Below are 20,006 nucleotides of genomic sequence, written 5' to 3'. Positions count from 1 at the left end.
AAAGTATTTGTTAGTTATATTTTGATTTTTTATTTAAGTTATTGTTTTTATTAGTTTTCTCTCTTTGTTGGCTAATTTATACACTTACTTAGTTTTCGTTTTTTAAGTGGTGTTTTAGTGCAGTGTAATCCTTGAAACATAAAGAAAAACGTTATATTTTTAGTTAATTTCATCATTTCTACTATTCAGTCTCTATTTTTATTTACTAGTAAAAAATATATACTTACTGGCGCAGATTTACAAGCCTCTTGTGACATCTTTACGGCACCGTTGCGTCACTTCTGTGATGCAGCGTCGTCGTAAACAATGCGCTACAATGCGACATACTTACAGCGTGACGTATCTAGTGAGATGCGTCATGTTGTAAAGCCCTGCGCTTCATTGTACCTGCGTAAGGTATAATGTATGCATGGTGGGCGTTCTGACGTAGGAAAGCCTTGTAAATGTGACTCAGTGAAAACTACAAGATTTCACTGAGTCACTTCTACGACGCTACTGCACGAAAACTTTACACCGCTGAAGCAGGCCTAAGAAGTGACCCAGCATGTTAGGAATAGGCATTCTTAAGCATTGCTGGAGTTGTGTCATGCCCCCTTAAATTATAGTTGAGGAAGTTGTTTTCGTTGATGTTGTTATGTTGTTGATTTCTATAGAAGCTGTTAAAAGAAAAGTATTTGTTGGGTGTGTTTTTTTATTTTATTAAATGTACTCGAGTTAATTTGTTGACTTTATTTGTTGTCATATACTTACTTTGTTATATATATTTTTAATGTTGATCTTATTGATGTTTTGGACGTAAATCTTTGTTATGAATTTTTTAGGTGGTGTTTTAATGAAGTGTAATCTGTATCATATAAAGGAAAACATGGTACAATTTTTGTTCATTTTTTTAAGCTAATTTTATTTATTTATTTACAAAGTTATATTCTTACCTTTAATTAGAGTTTTTCAGAATAGTTGATTGTGTAGTTCTTTTTCGTTCCATTTTCTGTCTTGCAAAGATTCGTGCTTCCTCCTTTTTTTGTCTGCTATACGGTAAATTTTGTGTTAATTAATTGATTAGTTTTATTGTGTTTATTTAATTAGTTAGATTTTTGTATTGGTTTGTGTTGGTGTAGTTTTATATTGATTGGTCGAGATAGCTTTTTTTCATTTTTTGGAAGTTACCATTTAGTTTGTTTAAGATTTATTATGTTTATTTAATTGTTACTTTCATTTTGTGTATTATTGTTATTAAACTGTGTATGTAGATGAATGTTATATATTTGTTTATATATGATATATAGTTATGTTTGTTTATATTTGGTAGTTGTGATTTTTTATGCTGTATTGTTTGTTTATTTATTTGTTTTGGGACTTTCAGTGTATTTGTTTTTATTTAATTTTATACATTTTCAAATTTTTCTGGTGTTTGTTTTTAATGTTTGAATATGTTATTTCATTATGTTATTGAAATTCGCTTATTTTTATGTTTAAATGTTATTTTTGGTGTAATTTTATATGTATTTTATCAATATTTGTGTGGTCAATATTATTTAATTATTTATATTGATGTTTTATTTTAATGTAATCAATATGTTTGTGTTTATTTTATTGATTTTTCTTTTTTAACTTTTATTTATCGGGTTGTGTTGTTTCTGCTTTCTATATTGGGTGTCGATATTTTTATATACAATATTGTTGACTCAATATTTTTGCAGTTCGATGTTATAGAGTCGATGTTGGATCCTTTCCATTCATCGGTTTCCAGGTGTATTCATAAGACGTCCACTTGACGTTTTGGTGCATTAGCATTGAAACTATTATAAACTGAACAAAAAGTGCTATTCTGCTCAGCAAGTATGCAATTGTTTATTTCTTTCCTCTTCCGCAAACCTTTTTCCTCAGTCACGTACAAGGTTTTGTGATACCCTATTTTCCTTTAACGAAGGATGGGAATTACAGTTGCCCTTGGCTGATGGTAATCTTTAACTGTTTAGAGAGTAGGAGGAGAGAAAAACCAGATGTGTATGAGGGTGATGGAAAACTGGCAATGCAAACCACTAGTGGGCTTTGTTGCTGTGCATTATGAAACCATGCCTCAATGCCTCAGTATTACATGGGAGTTAATATACTTATGCTTGAAAGTCCCCATTTTGGAAATCAAACCTCGGGGTGGGCAGAATGCATAGAATTTTGCTCTGGAGAATTCCACAAAGGTACATAAAATCACACTTTTGCTATTTCAAGCACATAAAAAATGGGTGCAGTAAGCTAGAGCCACTGTTTATTCAATAGCCTCAACTACCACTTAGCCTGATGGCTGATGGTAACACCTGTCAATGCTGTCAATGCTGTAAGGTCAATTCCTTCATTGGAAGCTGACAAGTGCAGACCACAGGTTTGCATACAATCCACTCAAAGTACTCACATAGAAATACGGTACAAGGAAAACCACTAAAAGGCTGTAGATATAAAGCACTATGGTGGAGCAATAGACCTCTATGCCTGCTATTTCCACCCTTGAGGCACTTTGGTATTGCAGAAAAGGTTGTAAATGCTTTCAATGCTCCTTCTGTAACATAGATCGAGTTGAAACTAAATGTGGTATCATAATGGGGTGCTCCCTCATGTGCTTGGAGTGTGACACCATTTCAATTAAGGAAAGTTTTGCTTGTACGCTATATTACATACTTGTGTCCATAGCATGTAATGTTTTAAGATGTGAACTAATTGTTCTTACCAAAGAGATGTCAAACAGTTAAAGTATACTTCCAGGGCACCAATTGGAAGGAAGGCATGAGGGTACAGGGACCCCCATGCCTCCCAGCATGAGGGTCCATCCACTCCCTGTAAATGTCTGTGGATGATGATTGCTCCTCCTTCAAAGTGTTGAGAGGCCACCGCCTGCAATGCAAGGCAGATTTCCAACTTCAAGGAGCTGGCCTGCGTTTTAATAATGCGCTGTTTCCACTGCAGGATTGAGTTCAGGGCACACAAGGAACCATGGGCCTCATATATGAAAAATGACACATCGCTGCGAGAAAACAGCGATGCATCACTTTTCATTGCACCCTCCTTGCGACACCAATGAAATGAAACGAACATTTATAAAGCGCGATAGCTACCCTTGGGCGTCCTAGCGCTGCGGACAACAGGCCTAGTGAGCAACAGTTCGGGCTATTCTGGTTTGTTAAAAAGCAGGGTTTTTAGGAGTTTGCGAAAGGTAAGTAGTTTAGGTTCTGATCTAAGTTGGATGGGGAGGGAGTTCCAGAGTCTGGCAGAATTGAGAGAGAAAGAGTGGCCTCCAGATCTTGCTTTCTTAACCCTTGGTGTTATGACCCGAAAAGCAGATTCGGATCTGAGCTGTCTGGTTGGGTGATAAGCTGTTACCAGGGACTGATTGATTGCAGCGCCTTTCTTCCAGAAGGCTTGGTGGGCAATTCACATAGCCTTAAATTCAACTCTTTTTCTCACTGGGAGCCAGTGGAGGTCCTTTAGTCTGGGTCTGAAGGGGAGTAGGTGGGGATTTGGAGAAGAGTTCTGGCTGCAGAGTTTTGAATGATCTGCAGCTTGTTTAGGGTGGTCTGTGGCGAGCCTAGATAGAGGGCGTTTCCGAAGTCCAGGCGAGATAAGATCAGACCCTGGACCATTATCTGTCTGGCATGAAAAGGCAGTAGAGGGAGAATTTTTCACAGGAGCCTTAGTAGCCCGAAGCAGCTGGTTGAGAGTTTAGTTGCATGGAAGTTGAAATTGAGGGATTTGTCGTGCCAAATGCCTAGGCTTTTGATCGTGTTTTTATGTAGTGGGGAGGACCGAGGTATGGGGGCCAGAAAGGGTCGATGGTGTTATAGATGGGGTTGCCAAGGAGCATAAGCTCCGTCTTGTCCCCATTCATTTTCAGGCAGAAAGATGTCATCCACTCAGCGACTGCCTCCAGGCAATTTTTCAGACCATTGGATGTGGCTTGCAGGGGGTTGAGTGCCCCCACTAGTTGAGTGGCGTCTGCCTAGGTGACTATCTTCACTCCAAAAGGCCGGATGATCTCAGCTAGAGGGCTCATGTAAAAATTAAATAATATAGGGCTCAGGGAGGAACCCTGCGGCACCCCACAGTCAAGGGGCTTGCTAGGGAAGATGACGTCACCCTTAAAAACCAGGAAGGAGCGGTTGGAGAGAAAAGACCTGAGCCAAGTCAGTGCTGTCCCTGATATTCCCTTGCTGCTGAGTCGGTGCAGTAGGATGTCGTGGTTCACAGTGTCGAAGGCGGCACTCAGGTCAAGGAGGATGATGGCTGCAGTGCCTCCCTGGTTTAAGATTCTCCTTGCCTCCTCCGTCACTGCGAGCAGAGCGTTCTCTGGCCCATGTAGGGGGCTGAAGCCTGTCTGCGTGGGATCTAGGAGATTGTTGGCTTCCAAATACTCTGTCAACACTGTGTTGGCATGTTTCTCCAGGATTTTGCTAAGCCAGGGAATCAGGGAAATGGGACGGTAGTTGGTGGGGTTGTTCGGGTCAAGGTTGGGTTTTTTAAGGAGAGCCTTGACCATGGCTCGTTTCCATAAAAGTGGAACAATGGCGGTGGATAGCAAGGTCTTGAGTAGTTCGAGAATGGTGGGTAAAATGTGGCTGATGACTGGTAAAAGGGTGCAGGCGGTGCAGGGTCGTTAGGGGAGCCGGACTTAACCTGATGCATGATGGCTTCGAGTCTGGAGGGGTCTAAAGGCCGGAAATAGTTAAGTGTGGCTGGAGCCAGGGGCTCTGGGATGGGGGGGGGGTGGGATTGAGTCCCAGGGTGGGGGAAGGAGGTGTTAATTGTTTTGATTATTTGAAAAAAGAAGTCTGCGAGGTTGTTACATCGGGTTTGAGCATTCGAGGGGTCTCGGGGTTTGTCTGGGAGTTGCAGGAGGGTTTTTGCAATGCAGTAAATTTCTTTGGGCTTTGAGGCGGCCATGGTAATTTTCTTCTCGTAAAAGGACGCCTGCACGCGTTTGATTCTGTCTTTATAGGCTTTGATAGCTGCTCTATATTCAGAATTTTTGGACAGGGAATAGTCAAGACGCCATTTCTGTTTCGTCTTTTTGCAGGCACGTTTCAGTTCCCTTAGTTCCATTGAGTACCAGGGGGCGGTCGCATTGATGCGTTTGTGTTCAGCGCATGTGAGAGGGAGCAGAGAGTCAAGTGAGTCAGAGATCAATTTGTTGAAGTTCTGATTGGCCAGAGTGGGATTGGGTTGCAAGGTGGTTTGGACTTTTCAAGATTTACCACCCATTTGGGTGTGGAAAGTTTTGTCCAGTTGCGGCCCGTGCGCGTCCTGAGAGGTTGGGGGACTGTGACTCATGGGTGAGCCATGACAGAGGTATGAGGAAGTGATCTGTCCATGGGAGGGGCAAGGGGTCCCCGACTTGAAGGTCTGTGCTGTTGCTAAAGATGTGGTCATGGAGATGACCTTTAATGTGGGTTGGTTTGGATACAAGCTGGTTAAGCTGGAGAGCTGATAGACTAGAGGTGAGTTCTAAAGCAATAGGGTCTGTGGGGTCGTCAAAATGTATATTGAGATCCCCTAGTAGGGTAAAATTGGATGGGATAATTGCTAAACTGGCTATGCTGGGTGGGAGTGTGTTGGAGAATTGTCCCTGGTATCCAGGTGGGTGATATAAGAGTACTCCCGAGAAAGTACTAGTGGGGGAAAGGTTTAAAGTAAAGGGGAGGCTTTCACAGTCTGGTATGGAGGAGGGGATGCTACCACATCCATAGCAGTCCTTATAAATGACTGCTAGGCCTTCCCCCTGCCGCTGTTACGGTCGCTACGAAGTATTTGAAAGCCTTGGGGGAGGGCACGTTCTGAGTTTGTATGCATCATGGTCTCCATCAAGAACAAGGCGTTGGGGTTTAAATCTTCTAGTAAGATGGACATTTCTGAGGAATGTTTAGGGAGGGACCTGCAGTTTAAGAGGTACATGTTGTGTTGTGCCTTCTTGGGTGGGGGGTGGAAAGGAATTGAAAACCGCAGAGTAAACACCTGGTTTGTTTGACGCAGGGTCCCAGGAAGAGTGAAAGGATGCGGGGTTTTCTACTCTTAGTTTGCAAAGCGAGTTCGGACTATATATCCTGGGGTTGGAGGGTAGATGGGCAGGGTTTGTGGCCCCTGGTCCCGGCAGGTCGTGGACGGGCACAGACAGGCTTGCCTTTGGCGCGCCCGCTGCACCCGTCCGCTGCGCCTAGTGAAAAAAACTCGGTGATATAGGTGTGACAGGGGCAGTCGGGTGTCAGCGGGTGCAGGAGTGCGGGTAAGTGGGGAATATTCCTTTTTAAAAGTAAAGCAGATATAAATGCTGCAGTGCTCGGCGATTCAAATGATAACAATGATTGTTTTAAAATACCAAGAGGTGCAGCGAACTGTTGTCTCTCAGCGCGTGTCAGCAGTGCGAGTGAGCTAGCTTCAGTTATTTATACTGTTTGCTGTATTCAATGGCGTTGCGCCCTCCTCCAATGATGCATCATATTTACAGTACAACGCACCATGTCGCAAGGAGTTACAGACGTATCTGTAGGCGCAAAAAAGACGCATTGCTGGAGTGTGTCACAAAAGTGACGCAACTCCAGCTATGGGTCATTACACATGGGCAAGTTCCATGTTCAATGTGCCTGCGTCAGTTTTACGCCTGCCTTGAGGCAGGTGTAAGATATTGACGCATTTGTGTCCTAAAACTGGCGTAGTGAAATCTTATAGATTTCACTGCATCACTTCTACGACCCTTTCTTGCATCGGAACACCCCCTGCTTATATTATACCTGGCGCAGGTATAATGTCGCGCAGGGGTTTACAAAGTGTCGCATCTACCTAGATGCAAAAAGTGACGCACCGGCGGTGTAAAACTGATGCAACGGCTCATAAATAAGGTCTCATGTAACTAATGTAATAGGGAATGCTGCATTGACCAGCTTAGGATCCAAACATATGAGGATGGAACATCTGAGGATGGAACATCTGAGTTCCATGAATGATGCGCAATTGGTGTTTCTCAACATACAATTAGCTTGAAGGACCCACTCAGCGAGCATATCTAGGTTAATTAGGGTCTGCTGGTTTCTGTCTGAAAAGGCCACATCTAGGATTTTAAAGAGGTCCTGTCAGGTCCAGCATACTATCTACACCAGGAATGATCCAGGCACATTTTGGGGTCTCTGGTGCTTTGGACCTCAAGCATTTTGGCAGCCCAGTGTCGGACTTCAGTATACACGGTCTTATAATCAATCAATCAATCAGCATTTGTAGAGTGCAGCACAGTCATCCCTAGGGATTTCTGGGTTCTGTGGATGCAACATGAGAGTAAACGTGAGAAACAGGCAGAAAAAGGGAAAATACAGCTCTGAAACCAGCAGAAAGAGGCAAAATAAAGGTCAGAAACGAGTAGAAAGAGGCACAATAATGGCCAGAAGGAGCGGAAAGAGGCAAAATAGAGGGCAGCAGTAAGCAGAGAGGAGGCAGAAAAAAGAACAGCATACAAGACGAGGTGGCACAAAACTGAAAGCAGCAGATAGTAGCAGAAAGCGGGCATGCTGGATATGAGGATCGTTGCAGAAGGAGCTGGCACGAGATCCTGCTCAATTGGGTTGTGCTGCGGCCTCCATTAAGTAGGTCTTGGGGGAAGGCGAGAGCTGGGTGGTGGGAGTAGGGAGGAAGGAAACAGTGGAAAGAGGGGAAAAGAGTTAAAATAGATGGCAGGAACAAGCAGAAAGAGGCAGAATAAAGATCAGCAACAAGCAGAATGATGCAAAATAGAGGGCAGGAGTGTGTAGAAAGAGGCAGAATAAAGGTCAGAAGCGAGCAGACAGAGAGAAAATAGAGGGCAGATGTGTGCAAAAAAAGGCAATAAATGTCAGAAACAAGTAGAAAGAGACAAAATAATTGTCAGAAACAAGCAGAAAGAGGCAAAATAGAGGGCAGCAGTGAGCAGGAATAGGCAAAATAAAGGTGATAAATGAGCAGAAAGAGGCAAAACAAAGGGGATAAATAAGCAGAAAAATGCCGAATAATAGTCAGAAATGAGCAGAAAGAGGCAAAATAGAGGGCAGGAGTGAGCAGGAATAGGCAAAATAAAGGTGATAAATAGGCAGAAAGAGGAAAAACAAAGGTGATAAATAGGCAGAAAAATGCAGAATAATAGTCAAAAATGAGCAGAAAGAGGCAAAATAGAGGGCAGGAGTGAGCAGGAATAGGCAAAATAAAGGTGATGAATGAGCAGAAAGAGTCAAAACAAAGGTGATAAATAAGCAGAAAAATGCAGAATAATAGTCAGAAATGAGCGGAAAGAGGAAAGAAATGGTCAGAAATTAGCAGAAAGAGGCAACATAGAGGGTAGGAGCAAGCAGAAAGAGGCCGGATAAACGTCAGAAATGAAGAAGAAGTGTAGAAAGAGGCAGAATAAAGGTCAGAAGCGAGCAGACAGAGAGAAAATAGAGGGCAGATGTGTGCAAAAAAAGGCAATAAATGTCAGAAACAAGTAGAAAGAGACAAAATAATTGTCAGAAACAAGCAGAAAGAGGCAAAATAGAGGGCAGCAGTGAGCAGGAATAGGCAAAATAAAGGTGATAAATGAGCAGAAAGAGGCAAAACAAAGGTGATAAATAAGCAGAAAAATGCCGAATAATAGTCAGAAATGAGCAGAAAGAGGCAAAATAGAGGGCAGGAGTGAGCAGGAATAGGCAAAATAAAGGTGATGAATGAGCAGAAAGAGGCAAAACAAAGGTGATAAATAAGCAGAAAAATGCAGAATAATAGTCAGAAATGAGCGGAAAGAGGAAAGAAATGGTCAGAAATTAGCAGAAAGAGGCAACATAGAGGGTAGGAGCAAGCAGAAAGAGGCCGGATAAACGTCAGAAATGAACCGAAAGAGGCAGACTACAGGTCCGAAACCAGCAGAAAGAGGCAACATAACGGGCAGAATGAGCATAAACATGCAAACTAGAGGGCAGGAGCGAGCAGAAAGAGGCAGAATAAAGTTTAAAAAGGAGCAGAAAGAGGAAGAAAGAGGAAGAGGAAGAATACAGGTCAGAAACAAGCAGAAAGAGGCAAAATAGAGGTCAGGAGCGAGCAGAGAAGAGGCAGAAAAATGAGCAGAAAATTAGCAGAGGAGTCACAAAACCAAAGGCAGCAGAGGGTAGCGTACTGCAGCAAGCTAAACAGGAGGACCGTCACAAGGGAAGCTGGCACAAGGACCTGCTCAGACCTGCTTACCTAGCCTGGACCATACATAACCTGCTGTCTGAATAAAGGAAGTCCAATCCAGGGATCTAGGGAGGAGAATATCTATCTATTGGATCACATAGGCTATCCAATAGCTGGCTGGTAAAGGATGTCTCAGTGTCCATAGTAGGGAAATGCTCGCCCTCCACGGAGGTCTGTTTTTTCTTGAAACTCTGGGGCAGCCAAGATCAATGTTCCTCCTGTGGGTCATTTGACCCATAAACATAATGCAAGAAATTCAACTGATTATCCATTTGAATCTTCTCACTAAAGGTTCCCTCTAATAGAAACAAAGGTAATGTGCACTAGTATGGACTTCTGCAATCTTGGTCAAGAGGGCAGTTTTAGTTTCTCAAAACTGTGTTGTCTGTAACCTTCTTCTTTTTCTCCTTGTTGGAACTTAGAGGGTCCATCAGAGATGTTTGGGCAAGCGCGATAAAACTAAAATGAGTTGGCTGAATAGCCAGCATTATTGACCTCTCCATCATCTTCTGAACAGTTTTGGCAATCATCAGGAACCATATGCTTAAAAGCTATATGTGTGGCGCGAGGCAGCTGGGCGATGTTTCTGCTCGAGCTGCTCGCACAGTACGGCTCCTTGCTCGCGATGTATGTAGCGCGCTCCATGTCTCGATAGGGGTTTCAATATTATGTTTCAAGGATCAAGGGACAGACCTCAGCACCTGGCACAGCAGGAGTGATTTCACCGGGTTATCGGTGTCCCCAGGGCTTCTCATCATGATTGAATAAACACTGGAACTTACCTGCGTGTCTCTTCGTCATAAAGACACAGCAAATTGGCGGCAACCTGAAGCCCTGGATTTTTTACATCACATGTCCAGTACTGCTCACACCTCCTTTTCATACAGGAAAGAGATTGTGTTTTTCTTTCTCTCTTTTCTGCCTAATCACATAAGAAGGTGGTTTGCTCACTACATCAATGGAGCATAAGATTTAAGGATCCTATCAAGTTACTGTCAATTTACATTTTTCCTTTCCTGTTTCCTCATATATTCAACGGTGATGTGCACACCTATTGTGCACATCTGCACACGTCTGGAATTTGCTCTCATTTCTTTATTTTATTAAGACTCATACAGTTCTGCTACTATTCAATTGAATATTTCCATCATGCAAGCTGTGCATCCCCTTCCACCATTTCTAGAGTTGCCTGGTGATCCTGTAATAGCCTGGAAATATTGGTACAGGTCTTTTAATATATATTTAGGAGCATTTCATGGTTTGCAATTTCATGCAAAAAGGAAAATGTTTATTTCAGAACACTGTTTGGGCAGAGAAGGGCAACACATGTTTTAACACTTACCTATATGTACACCGCCTGATGAAGAAGATTTTGATTAATTTCAAGAAGCTGTTCTGAGATTAGAGAAATGATTTGATACTCAAAAGAGTTTGTTATTAGATGCTTTGAATTTTTTTCTAGACAACAAAAGCAAGATGAGTCTATAGAATCTAATGTGACTGCATTAAGAATTTTAGCTGCCAATTGCGAATTTGAGAAGTTTACTGAGCAACGGTTACATGCTCAATTAGTGGTCAGATGTCACAACAAGGCTATCCAGGAGAAATTGTCATCTTTGAAAAAGTTATTGCTTTCTGAAGCAATTGATGCCACGTCTAATATTGTATATTTGCAAGTTGAAGTAAAGATTTTATGGCGACACAATGCAGAAACAATCTTGGCAGTAAAGAGTAAATCACAAGATGGCAATATCATGACCCCCAAAGTTCATTTTAATGAGGGCACTACATCCTATAACACATTTCGTGCTTGTTTTCATTGTGGATCAACCTGTGATGCAGCTAATTTCAAGTTCTGTCCTGCGGTTAAGAAAATGTGCAGTCTATGTGGCGCAATGGGACATTTTGCAAAAGTCTGCATGAAAAGATGCCATCAAGTAAATGAAATAGCTGACTATACAGAAGAGGATGCATTACAAGCAAGTCTATCTGATCTGGTTCTAAATTCCACTTCTTCAGACAATGATGCCCGTGAAAATCCGACTGCTGACATAGGAATAGGGAATAAAGTTGTCATTTGTTGATGGATTCAGGAGCCAGAGTGATTATTATCACTTATTATACTTTCGAACAACTATGGAAAGATGAGCCTTTGGAAGATCCTGACATCAGAACAGAGTTTTTTCAAGGAAACACTATTGAACTTATAGGTCATTTTGTATCCATGATTTGTTTCAAAATGTGTGTTATTATGGTAAAATCTATGTCACCTTCAAATGAAAGAATATTTTACATTTGGTACATCAAGCCATGCTGGATATTACACTTCTTCCAGGCAACAGTAGAAAGGTAATGTCATTTTCTGAACTCTCTTGTGAGATTTTACAGCAACATACCAATAGTATTGTTATTTCGTTGCAGGTTACAAATGATGATTTTAATTTCAGTGACAAACTTCAACAGCTGCTTAGAAAATATGATGTTCTTTTTGATGATATGCTTGGTGTTCTAAAAATGTTTAAATATTAATATTAACACCTCGGCTGCGGCTGGAATTCTGCGCCGGTGCTGGACATTCCGATCGCGGGCGTGGTCATGACGGCTCACGGCCGTCACCAACACACGCCCACCGTGACTCACGACGGCCGGGAGCCGTTATCAGCACCAAAGGGGTTAATAATGTTGCACAGACTAAGCATAAGTTAAGGAATGTTCCATTAAGCATTAGAAGTGAACTATCCAAAGCTTTAACATTTTTTCAAGATCAAGGTGTAATCGAACCAGTAGATAGTTCACCTTGGTTTTCTCCCATTGTCATAGTCAAGAAAAAGAACAAAGAGGTGCGCATTTGTATTGATCTTAGGTCTTTGAATAGGAATATTAGGGTGGATGACCCCCTATTACCTAGATTGAAGAGTTGATGGTAAAATCTATTGGTGCAAACATTTTCTCAAAGTATGATTTATTGTCTGCTTACCATCAGATTGTTTAAGCTGAATCCTCAAGGCACCTTACTGCACTTATCACTCTGGATGGTGTCTTTCAAATCCGTACGATGCCATTTGGTTTGTCATCTGCTACAGCAGTTTTCCAAAGAGTTATGGAACAAATGATAGGTGATATAAATGGCGTTCTTGTTTTTCAAAATGATGTGTTGGTAGCAAGTGCAAGCCAAGTTGAACATATCCATGAACTTAATGCTGTGTTTGAGAAAATCAAGTTAAATCGTTTGCGGTTAAGACAAGATAAATGCAGTTTTGCGCAAGATTAATTGAAGTATTAGGGGCACATTATCAGTTCAAATGATATCAGTCCTAAACCAGATTTAGGTAAGACTATTGAAGATGCTCCTGAACCTGGTGACAGAGAACAGGTCATGCTCTTTATTGAGCGATGTGAATTTTATAATAAATGTATTCAAAATGATGCCTCGGTTGCTGAACCTATTACCAGTCTCCTATAAAAGAGGGTGGATTTCACATGGGGAAATGAACAAAAGGAGGCTCTTACTCACATTAAGAATGATTTGTTGCAAGCCCCCTTTACTACAACCTGATGTCCCTGGTCTCCTTGTGAGTGTGACTGTTGATGCAACTGACAGAAGTTTGGGAACCATCATTACACAAAGATTCAAGAATGTAGATCACACTTTTGCATTTGCATCCAGAGTGTTGAAAGATGTTGAAATGTCTTATTTGGTAATAGAGAAGGAAATGCTAGTGTGTACATGGGTGGTACATAAAGTCAGAAAATTGTTATGGGGAACACATTTTCGCTGAAAACGGATCATAAACCCCTAGATTACATTATGAACACACCTTCACATCATTCTGAATAATCGACTGCAAGACTCACTAGACTTGCTGCTAAGTTTGTTAGTATATGATTTTACAGTAGTTTATGTTCCAGCTTTTTCTATAAAAAGGGCAGATTTATTCTCTCATTTTCCTATTACTGATGACAATGCAGAGTGTGAAGATGAGGTAGAAGAATGCGTAGTAGTGTCTGTAAATTTTCAGAGTCAATCATGCATTTCCAAATTTGTTTGGAGTTCTGCCCTACTATCTGATCCTATAATGTGCAAAGGTTTGAGTTACATGACTGATGGTTGGCCAAAAGAGAGCAACTTAACACGAGAATTGAAATGTTTTGCTAACGTCTCACCAGAATTTATTCTCAATGATGAGGTGAAAAGCTTGTTCCTACAGTCTCGTTGAGAAGCAAATTATTAGAATTAGCTCACTCAGGGTATTTAGGAATGACTTGGAACAAGAAAAGGTTATGTGGGACATACTGGTGGCCAAAGATGGATGAAGATGTTGAGCACAATGTGAGGAATTGTGAGATATGTGGTAGAGCAGATAAAAATGTATCTTTTCGAACACCACCCACAGTAGCAGTAGATCTTCCGGAGAAAGTTTGGGATAAGGTTGTGCTAGAATTTTGAGGTCCTTTTCCTTATGGCAACAATCAGTATGCAGTAGTCCTTATTGATAATAGCTAAAAATGGATTGAAATTGAATTTGTGAAATGCCTCAGTAATTAATTTTCTCAAAATGATTTTTTCTCGTGAGGGTATGCCCAAGGTTTTGATCACTGACAATGGTGTCAAAACTCTGCTAACACTCTTTCTTTCTGCTCCTTTTCATGACACCCCTAAACAGACAATCACTGCAAAGCACTCCCATCACAAGCTGTAATATGTTATGGTATACATGATTTATAATGCGCATAATTACTTACAAGTGTCCTGGCGCAGAGAGAGGTACAGGCAGGGTGCAGAAAACAATTAAGTGGTCTGATTAAAAAGATGCGTTTTGAGTAGTTTCTTAAAGATTCGGAAGTCCTGAGTGTGGTGCAGCAGTACTGGAAGATTGTTCCAGAGGATGGCAACCTTAACTGAAAGTGACTGACCCCCCATCCTGGAGCGGCGGAATCGGGGAGTAATCATCAGACGGTGGTAAGCAGAGAGTAGGGAGCGGTGGGGGATGTAAAAGGCCACACACTTCTTGATATAGGAGGGGCCTGACTCATGCAAGGCTCTGTGGGCCAGAGAAAGGGCCTTTAATTGCACCCGCTGGGCCACAGGAAGCCAGTGGAGCTTGCGCAGATGAAACGTTGTGCTAGAACTCTTGGAGATATTAAAAAAAAGTCTGGCCGCCGAGTTCTGGATTAATTGAAGTTTATTCATCAGGTAGCCAGGGATACAGATGAGTAATGCGTTAGAATAATCCAGGCGGGACAAGATAAGGGACCGAGCCACCATCTCCCGAGCCGGTTGCGGTAACATGGGAAAAAAAAACCTGCTCAGTGACTTGAGTGTACCAAAATAGACACCCATCAGTCTCTTAATGTGATCAGAGAACCGGAGATCTTCCCCGAACCAAACTCCCAAGTTCTTAGCAGGGCCACCCTCAGACAGTGGACGGGGGAAGTCCAGAGGCCGCAAAGATTCTGAAAAGAGCGGGGGAAAGTGCCCGTACAGCAGTATCTCTGACTTCCCCTCATTATACTTGAGTTTAGCCTGCGCCAGCCATGTGAACATGGCTGCAAGGCATTTCTGCGCAGCCCCCGTGTTTAAATCAGAGCCATTCCAAGTAAATAAAAGCTGGGTGTCGTCAGTATAAGCCATGATTTTGGCACCCAGCTCTTCAGTCAGGGCAATCAACGGAGTCAAATAGATGTTGAAAAGCAAAGGGCTCAAGGTCGAGCCCTGAGGAACTCCCGTTGAAACTTCCCTGACCGAGGATGAAAAAGGGGGCATCCACACCTGCTGGGAACGGGCAGCCAACAAGGAGTCAAGCCTGGCCAGAACTGCACCAGAGATGCCAATGGAAGAGAGGCGGGCAAGAAGAGGCTGGTGAGGTACCTTGTCAAAGGCGGCAGAGAGGTCCAATAAAATTAGAACCGCTCTGCCGCCCCCATCCAAGCACTCCCTGATAGCCTCCGCCATCTCAACCAACGCTGTATCTGTGCTATATGATGTTCTAAAGCCCGACTGGGCAGGGTGAAGCGCCCCAGATGTTTTCACAAAGGACTCCAATTGGTGGAATACCACCTTTTTTCATACTTTGGCCAATGCTGGCAGTAAGGAAATAGGACGATAGTTCACAGGTATGGAGGGATCTGCTGTAGGCTACTTAAGGAGAGGGAGAAGTTTGGCTTGCTTCCATTGTGCCGGTACTGTGGCTGACTGAAGCGACCAATTAATAATGTCAGTGACTTCTGGACACACCACCCCGGCAACCCCGGCCAAGGCTCCGGCAGGACACGGGTCCGAGGGGGAGCCAGACTTGAGGGATTTGAAGATTGCAAGAATGTCAGACTTCTCGGCCTGCACAAACTGAGAGAATAGTGAGTTAGTAGGTAGACAGGGGGGGGAGCCAAAGGAGTAATCTGCAGCGCCGTTGGTGATGCCAGGCTTGCTTGAATGGCTTGTATTTTATTAATAAAAACGTGGACAGCTCCTCGCACCAACCAGGGGAAGCTGAAATATATTTATGCTCCGCACAGGGGGACAGAAAACTGCTGACAATGGCAAATATCTCTTTGCTATTTTTCTTAGCTTTCATAATTCTATCTGCATAGAAATTACTTTTAGCCTTCCTAACGGCAATATATTAATCCCTCTGGGCCATGCACAGAGCGGATTTTGCCGCTGGACAGTACGCCGCCCGCCACTGGCGTTCCAATTTCTTACAACCCAAATTTGCCACTTTTAAAGACAGAGAATACCAGGGCTGCGAGGGGAAGGCCGATGAGCCCTGGGTAGGAACAGGTTTGCAGGAAGAATCCACCCCTGAACTAATAGAAATAGTAATAGAAAATAGCTGAGTTGCTATTTTCATAATGAAAACAGATGTGCTGTGATTCATTTGAAGACTTTTAAACAAAAGGCTTACTATTTATAGCTTCAACTCAGATTTAGCTTAGTGCCAAGACATAGCTGCAAGGTGTTAGGATGTTAGGAACTAATAACCATAATGGAAATATTCTTGCTGTTTTCACTGACCATGACATGCATTACTACATTTGTTTTTTCATTCATTGTGGTTGCCATTCATATATTATACACCATAATAGTTTTTTCAAATAAACATTTTACCCTCTTCGACGTGGTGCAAATGTTGCCGTGTTGTTGCGGAATTTGACACGTGCGCAGTTCGGACGGCCCCAAACTGTCCGACGCACATGAGCACCGTGACGTCGGACTGCCGGGGGCCTTCCGACGCATCGAAGGGGTTAAAGGAACTCTCGTGCTATTTTCAGTGTGTTATTCATTGAGGAGAGAAGGTTTGGTGTTCCACTGTGTTCCTGAACTAATCTTGTTGGACAGTGAACACTTCCTATGCAGTATTGCTCAGCAGGTTGTGTATGGGTTGAAGTTTAAATATATTTCTAATTTGTATTGGTGTTTTTACTGAGTACTGCTCGGGAGAGGAGAAGACATTCTAAACCTGCTGTTTGGTGGCGCGAGGGACGTGCCCCGCTATGGTAGCTCTGTGACTCTCTAGATGCATGCACTCACTTTTAGGCAGGGGCGGCTCTAGGTTCATGGTGGCCCTGGGCAGGGAGCGTAAGTATTGGGCCCAGGAAGAAGGGGTGTGGGCGGGGCGGAGCACGGAGGCCAGTGAAGAGGGAGGGTCTGGGTGTTTGGAAGTGGAATAGAGCCAGAGGCCACCAAATCCCTGCCAGGGGCCGCCACACAAATATGTATCCATCCTCAGAGGATTATTATATTAAGGAGATATATTGATGTGGTGGCCCCTGGGGTTTGGTGGCCCTGTGCAGGTGCACAGCTTGCACATGCCTAAGGCCGGCCCTGCTTTTAGGTAATGCATTTTGTATGCATGTGCTCGTTTTGGGCTAATGTTTTCTGTTTTCCCTAAGAATAACATTTGCAATATGCAATGCATTTTTGTTCCCTTTTGTAGGATTTATGCAATGTGGCAGCGGATACATTGCAAAACACCTGCAGACTACCCAGAGAACAACTACCCCTGCCAGGGTCCCAACGATGTGGTCTATCCATCCATGCCTCCGGTGGTGCAAAAAATATTCATGAATTTGCCAGAATATTTTGGATACTCGTATTCAGATCAAAACCATTGGCCAGCATCAAAGTGCAGGAACTCCAGTAGGGCGCCAGAGTGTGGCAGGGCAGTGTATCACTAAGGCCCCTTGGGAGGGAGCTGTTATTTGGACTGAGATTGCTCCTATTTACAATTTAATAAAAATAACACGAGAATCTGTATTTCTGTTCCCACTTGCATTTCTTTATTTTCATCCAGATTTTCACCCTGACATGTTGCCTGCTTTGAGCGAGTGAAGTGGTTTGATGAAGCCAGTCCTGATGAGGCCAGTATCTCCTGTTGTTGGCCCCAGTAGGATTACCAGGGCACTCTGGATGAGGGTAGTAGGGGGCTCTGTGGATAAGTGGTGTGGGTGTGGAATGACAGCAGCAGTGACCTTTGAAGTGCTGTGGTGAGCCATGGGGGTGGGTACCATGGCCTAACCGTAGACCATCTGTGTGAGGCTCCTCACTAAAATATCTCTTTCTCTCCTGGGGTGCCTCACCTTTCAAGCCTGACATCTCTTCTCTGTCTTGGGGCCCAGGGTGCCTCACCTTCCAAGCCTGATATTGCTCTTCTGTCCAGGGGACCCGGATAGTCTCATCTTCCAAGCTTGACATATCTCCTCTTCCAGGGGCCACTGGGGTGCCTCTCCTTCCAAGCCTGACATCTCTCCTCTGTCCTGGAGCCCCAGGGTAGCTCTCCTATCAAGCTTGAAATAGCTCCTCTTTTCCCCAGCCCTAGGGTGTCTCATCTTTTAAGCCTGATATCTCTCCTGTGTCCTGTGGCCCAGGGTGTCTCTCCTTCCAAGCCTGACATTGCTCCTCTCTCCTGGTGCCTCACCTTTCAAGCCTGACATCTCTTCTCAGTACTGCGCCCTGAGGGTGCTCACCCTCTAACCCTGATATCTTGTCTCTCTCACGGGGTGCTACACCTTCCAAGACTGAAATCTCTCCTCTGTTCTGGGGCCCCTGGGTGCTCCCTGGGTGCTACACCTTCCAAGACTGAAATCTCTCCTCTGTTCTGGGGCCCCTGGGTGCTCACCTTCCAAATCTGACATCTCTCCTAAGTCCTGGGGCCCCAGGGTACTTACCTTCCAAGCCTGGCATCTCTCCGCCGTCCTGGGGCCCCGGGGTGCTCACTTTTCCAAGAAAAATATGAATCCACCATTGCATAGCATGTAATTGGCAATGATAGTACTACTAATATGAATCATAGTGCTAATGCATGTAAAATTTGTAATTCTGATGATGAGGCTGATAACAACAGCAGTAATTGAAATACCTTTCGTTTTGATGTAGAGGTTTCCATGGAATTGTTCTTCCCTGCTCAACCAGAGGAATAGTCGGCAGGAAGAGGTTTCTGTTGCCCCATATAGCTCCTCCTGCTCCTCCTCTTTTGTAAGAGCTACAAATGCACAGTGTTGGGTACTGCACAGAGTGAGTTCATTCTTACTACTCTGAATATCACTGCCAAGACACCTTCATTTCCAGCTTCTCCCTGTACAGCACTTTCATACTCATCCATTTCATCCTCTCATTCTTCTGGTAAGGGATCAGGGAGGTGTGCACAAATTTCTTTGCCCTTAACACCAAATGAGTGCTGTAAAAGCCAACCCTTGCTTTCAGGTTTAAAATTAGAACCATAAATAGCACCTAAAAATTGATGAAATACTCTAAACCATTAATTCCATGCTATGGGTGATTTGCCAGGAGATTTTAGGCAAGGTGATGGAAAACAGATGGCTTGCATGTTGAACAGTCACTCGCACTGAGTGACAAATGTTTCACCGAAAGTGACAAATGTCATGATGTTTTTAATGTGCCATACAATTAGAATTGCATGACTCCAGTAATGAGACACACCAGGTCTTCATAAACACCACCATGTAGGAGAAATGCCATTCATTGTGAGACTGATAGTCAACCAAAATGGCCACCAGAAATGCGCATGAGTTTGCCAATGCACAGAGCAAAGATAATGTTGAATCGGAAATATATGTGGTTGGTAAGTAGTACTGTAGAAGCAGACAGAGAGCAGTTGCTTATATGGACTCCAATGGTGCTTTACAAGGTAAGGAGGCAATTGGCATAGGCAGTGGTGTGCAAGCTGGACTTATTCACTCACACTCATGACCCGGTGAGGTCAATCTGCTCATCGCCAGTGTGATAATGTGGACTAGCGACAACAGTGGAGAGGGGAAAAAGGATTAATATTCAACTCAAGTGAAAAAGTAACCACCAATGGCTTCCAGTTTTCTCTTGCTTGGGTACCCCGCTACTCATCCTCTATGGAATTCATACAGAATGTACATTTCAACAAGGCCCAAAAAGCACACACAAAGAGCACGAGGGCACAGATACCCAGATATAACACATACTAAGACCACTGATTAAAACCAAGTGCCACACAAAATATGAAATGCCCAATAGATGTTATAAATGTAATATTGGCACAATAGTCTTCATGTAATCGTACCTGATGGTAAGCGTGGTCCGCGCTCGCCTGTTGGTTTTGCTTGTGATTGTCTTCGTTTTTGTCTTTCCTTATTGCCTGTTTTTTTTTCTCACTTCTGTGACTGTAATAGCGTCCTTTTTTCCTTCCTGCTTGCCCTGCTGTTGTTATTGTCTTCGTTTTTGTCTTTCCCTATTGCCTGTTTTTTTACTTCTGTGAGTGTAATGGCGTTTTTCCTTCCTGTTTGCCCTGTCGTAGTGCCGCCCTCGTACT

General features: G+C 43.3%; 1 protein-coding gene across 1 annotated transcript in view; it reads left to right on the top strand.

Moving 5' to 3' along the window:
* LOC147693240 (tyrosinase-like) overlaps positions 1-17,459 on the top strand; it is a 125,538-nt gene extending 108,079 nt beyond the window's left edge. The window contains exon 5 of the mRNA XM_086935885.1: positions 17,142-17,459. Within this exon, the coding sequence (XP_086792011.1) occupies positions 17,142-17,382 (241 nt within the window). The 3' untranslated portion in view covers positions 17,383-17,459. The remainder of the gene's footprint in view (positions 1-17,141) is intronic.
* Positions 17,460-20,006: the final 2,547 nt, after the last annotated feature.

The sequence above is a fragment of the Lissotriton vulgaris genome, chromosome 8 (genome assembly GCF_964263255.1).
Source record: "Lissotriton vulgaris chromosome 8, aLisVul1.2, whole genome shotgun sequence".
NCBI classification, from domain to species: Eukaryota; Metazoa; Chordata; class Amphibia; order Caudata; family Salamandridae; genus Lissotriton; species Lissotriton vulgaris.
The sequence above is the reverse complement of the archived record's forward strand: the minus strand, read 5'-3'. Positions and strand labels throughout refer to the sequence as shown.